The sequence below is a fragment of the Neofelis nebulosa genome, chromosome X (genome assembly GCF_028018385.1).
Source record: "Neofelis nebulosa isolate mNeoNeb1 chromosome X, mNeoNeb1.pri, whole genome shotgun sequence".
In the NCBI taxonomy this organism is placed as follows: Eukaryota; Metazoa; Chordata; class Mammalia; order Carnivora; family Felidae; genus Neofelis; species Neofelis nebulosa.
Genome location: NC_080800.1, coordinates 115,903,367 through 115,907,767, shown reverse-complemented (window position 1 = coordinate 115,907,767; position 4,401 = coordinate 115,903,367). Strand labels below are relative to the sequence as shown.

The following is a 4,401-nucleotide window of genomic DNA, read 5'->3' as shown; positions in this document are numbered from 1 at the left end:
CACCTCCTCGAGTTTCGTTCTTTCAAACTTTTTGAGACCCTAATTGGTGGTCTCTGAGCGGCTCTCCGGGACTCCCGCCTCCTGAATAACTCTCATCACGTCACCGGGCCCCAGAGGGGCGCGGGGGTGAACGAAAGGGCTCCCCGAACTTTTTTTTTCCAGTGGGGCCGAACGGGGACTCCGTGATGATTGGCCAGGGCGCATCACTGTGAGCCTGTCAATCACCGGGCCTCCCGGTGGCGAGGGGCGGACCGAGTCCCAACCCCGGGGGATCCGAGCAGGTATATAAGGGACCCGGCGAGCGCCTGGCCAGACTGCGAATGCGGCCAGCTCGAGACAACGCATCAGGTGCGACTAGCCTGCGGGTTCCTGCCGACTTGGCGCGGAGCACTTTGGCAAGCCTGCCCTTCCCGCCTGACCCGCCGGCCCCCCGGCCCCCAAGCGCCCCTCCGACGGAGTCCCCAGGCCTTTTCACCGTGGCCGCTCCAGCCCCGGGAGCGCCTTCTCCTCCCGCCACTCTGGCGCACCTTCTTCCCGCCCCGGCCATGTACAGCTTGCTGGAGACCGAGCTCAAGAACCCCGTGGGGCCACCCGCCCCAGCGGCAGGCGCGGGCGGCCCCGCAGCCCCCGGCGGCGCAGGCAAGAGCGGCGCGAACGCAGCCGGCGGAGCGAACGCAGGCGGCGGCAACGGCGGGGGTTCGAGTGGCGGGGGCGGGGGCAGCGACCAGGACCGCGTGAAGCGGCCCATGAACGCCTTCATGGTGTGGTCCCGTGGGCAGCGGCGCAAGATGGCCCTGGAGAACCCCAAGATGCACAACTCCGAGATCAGCAAGCGCTTGGGCGCCGACTGGAAACTGCTGACCGACGCCGAGAAGCGGCCGTTCATCGACGAGGCCAAGCGACTGCGCGCCGTGCACATGAAAGAGTACCCGGACTACAAGTACCGGCCGCGCCGCAAGACCAAGACGCTGCTCAAGAAGGACAAGTACTCCCTGCCCGGAGGCCTGCTGCCCCCCGGCGCCGCCGCCGCCGCCGCGGCCGCCGCCGCCGCCGCCGCCGCCAGCAGCCCGGTGGGCGTGGGCCAGCGCCTGGACACGTACACACACGTGAACGGCTGGGCCAACGGCGCGTACTCGCTGGTGCAGGAGCAGCTGGGATACGCGCAGCCCGCTACCATGAGCAGCCCGCCGCCGCCGCCCGCGCTGCCGCAGATGCACCGCTACGACATGGCCGGCCTGCAGTACAGCCCCATGATGCCGCCCGGCGCCCAGAGCTACATGAACGCCGCCGCCGCCGCCGCCGCCGCCTCGGGCTACGGGGGCATGGCGCCCTCGGCCGCCGCCGCCGCGGCCGCCGCCTACGGGCAGCAGCCCGCCACCGCCGCCGCCGCGGCTGCCGCCGCCGCCGCCATGAGCCTGGGCCCCATGGGCACGGTGGTGAAGACCGAACCCAGCTCGCCGCCGCCCGCCATCACGTCGCACTCGCAGCGTGCGTGCCTCGGCGATCTGCGCGACATGATCAGCATGTACCTGCCACCCGGCGGGGACGCGGCTGACGCCGCTTCGCCGCTGCCCGGCGGCCGCCTGCACAGCGTTCACCAGCACTACCAGGGCGCTGGGACTGCCGTCAACGGAACGGTGCCGCTGACCCACATCTGAGCGCCCGCCTGCGCGCGCCGCCCCTCCGCCCCCATCCCGCCCCGCACCCCCGAGTTGGGACGCCTTGTTGTTTAGCTTTGCTTGCCTGGGACCGTTGCCTTGTACCGATGATGGGGAGGACAGAAAGTTTTGCCGTAGCTGTCGGGTTTTGTACAAAAGCAAAAAGTCCGGAGCAGCGGAAGTGGGACTTTCTAGAGCTCGCCTGCCCCTCGCCGCTGCCCCTCCCTCCCCTTTTGTAGGCTGGGAATCGCTGTGATGTTTGCAGAGAAAAAGCAGCCCCCCCCCTCCTCCTCCTCCTCCCGGGTTCCTGGGTTTTTCTGTTGCATTTGAAAATGTTGTCTCGTTAGTTTGCTGTTAGCCGAGGAGTGAGTGAATAGGAGAAGCATACTCTCGGGTGAGGCTGGCCTGAGAACTGCAACGCCTCCTCCCCCTGTCGCGTTGTAGCGGTTTTCCTGGTGGGTTCTTGCGGGGGGAGGGCGCTGACCGCGCGGAGTGGCGCGGCAGCCGAGGCCGATGTTAATTTATAGCCGGGTGTGCGTGTGTCTCCCGCCTCTCCGCCCCTGGCCGCGGGACAGCTTCTGTCCAGTCCGCATTTAGGCTGTTGAGTTGGTGATTTCTGCCGTGATCTGTTTGATATTTCGTCGCGCTAATGTATTCAAATTTCGTTTGGGTGGTGGGGAAGGGGGTATTTTGTTTCAGGTTTTTCAAGGTTTTACTCTTAATTCCTAAATGAGAGATCAATAAATTTTATAACCAACGTGATGGAGTCCTGATAATTTTGCGGGCCTGAAACTTTACGTGCGGGTTGGGAAGGGGACTTTCACTCGGTATTAGAACCTTGGCCCCGTCCCGGGGGGAGGCGAGCGTGATCCGAAATGCTTTCCGACTCCTGGTCAGCCAAAACACCTCGGCTCCCAATCTTTTCTACGGAAACTCGGAGGAGCAAGCCGCGGGTCTTCCGGGAGCGCCTGCCGGGAGCCGACGGACGCTAGCCTCGGCGGACACCCCGCGGCCACGCACTTGTTGATAGCGGCGAGCGTCCGCTGGAGGAGTGTCTGCGGCAGCGGCCACGCGGGGCGGGGAGGGGCGGCCCGCGGCCGCGGAAACCGGCCCAGAGAGGGGGCACCTGTACCTCTGTGCGCTGGGGCGGGAAGACACTTGAGCCGAGCTGAAATATTTACAAAACGAAAACCCTTCGGAAATCTCAATTACCCTATTAAAAACAAATGGTTACAGGAGTCCCTGGCAGGAAGTAAGTACATTTGCACCGTGGTGGCCTAAGCGGCGGGGCTAGCATTCAGCCCCAGGAGGTGTGGTTTTAAAAAGTACACCTTAGACTTGAAAAGCTCTCCAAAACTCCTCCGATGGCGTTTTCTTTTTGACTTGTCAACCCAGACCACTTATTTGTTTTCTAGAAGAGGCCCTCTCTCATCCCAAGCCTCGAGCCCGCTCTCTACTCCTCCCTCCCTCCCTCCTCCAACCCCCCCCCCCCCGCCCGCCCGCCACTTTCCCCCAATCCCTGACCCTTAGGCATTTCACTGTGCCCCCCGAAAGGCCTTTGGTTTCGCGCCCGGCCACATGGCCCCAGTGTATCTGTTTGGGGCCTAGGAAGAAAACAAATAGAACCACTGTTTTTTTACCCCCTCCTCAGCTGTTTGAGGTGATTTCCTTAATCCCTTTAATCCTGTTACCTCGCTATCCCAGAATAACTAAACTCGGTCTTTCCAATAAGCTTGGCCTGGTGCACTGTTTTTATCCTCATCCACTCTTGATCACAGGTTTCTTTGCTTGAGGTCTGCTGGGACTCGGGGCGACAGAATCTCCCATAAATTGGTCCGAATTCCACATTTCCAACCGGCTTCCTTTGTGCGGGCCGGCCATTCACCTGCGGGCCTGGGCGGGCCTCAGGGGGAGGGGCAGAGGCTTTCTGCAGCTTCGGGGGTCGTGCCCGCTTTTTACACATCACTGCGGATCCCGGAGACTAAGCTCACCACGCCTCTCCAAGAAAGGTCCCGTCTCCCAGAGAAGGCAGCGTCAACCCTCCCCCGCAGACGCTGGCATGCTCCCCCCCATCCCCGCACCCCACCGCACCCCACCCGGTACTTAGCACTCCTTACCCCCACTCCTTACTTAGCAGTGGGAGAGCAAGCCGCGGTGATTTACAGACCCCCGGGCGTTGCCTCCGCCCGGTGCCCCTCTCCGCCCCGCTGCCGTCCGGACTGGGCTCGGGCTCGGGTCCCCGTCCCACTCCTTCCTCTCCCCATCCCGGGGTCACAGACCTGGAGCCCCCCTGCCCCTGGCTGCCACACTCGCCAGCCCCCCACCGTCGCCCCCGTGCTCCAGTGTCCGGAGGGCGGGAGGAACCTCTCTTGTCACATCCACCCCCCCCCCCTACGTATCTCTCCCAGTGTTTGGGCCTCGGTAAAATACCTGGCCGTAGGTTACTCGGGGTTCAAATTGCTACCAATTGTGGACACAAGTTTGGTCTGAAATGACTCCAGGAAAGGGACGGTGAAAACAAGCAATTCCGCCCCACTGAGGGGGCGGTGCCAACGGGGAATAAACTGACGCTGCTGCTCTCGAAGAGTCCATTGTGCTGCTGCCTTCTGAGAAGTGCCAGGGTCACCCTTTCAGCGGGCTTCATATACTGTTCGCTCCCTCTCTAAACATCCATGGCTTTGTGCTCCACTTTGTCCGATTTCCAAATTGCCTTTAAGAAAAAAGATTTCATCCGTCAGCACAT

At 62.9% G+C, this 4,401-nt stretch overlaps 1 protein-coding gene across 1 annotated transcript; it reads left to right on the top strand.

The window, feature by feature from the left end:
• The first annotated feature begins 293 nt into the window (after positions 1–293).
• Positions 294–2,415, top strand: SOX3 (SRY-box transcription factor 3). Its single transcript, XM_058713579.1, has one exon. The coding sequence runs from the start codon at positions 321–323 to the stop codon at positions 1,656–1,658; it is 1,338 nt and encodes a 445-aa protein (XP_058569562.1). The 5' UTR covers positions 294–320; the 3' UTR covers positions 1,659–2,415.
• Positions 2,416–4,401: the final 1,986 nt, after the last annotated feature.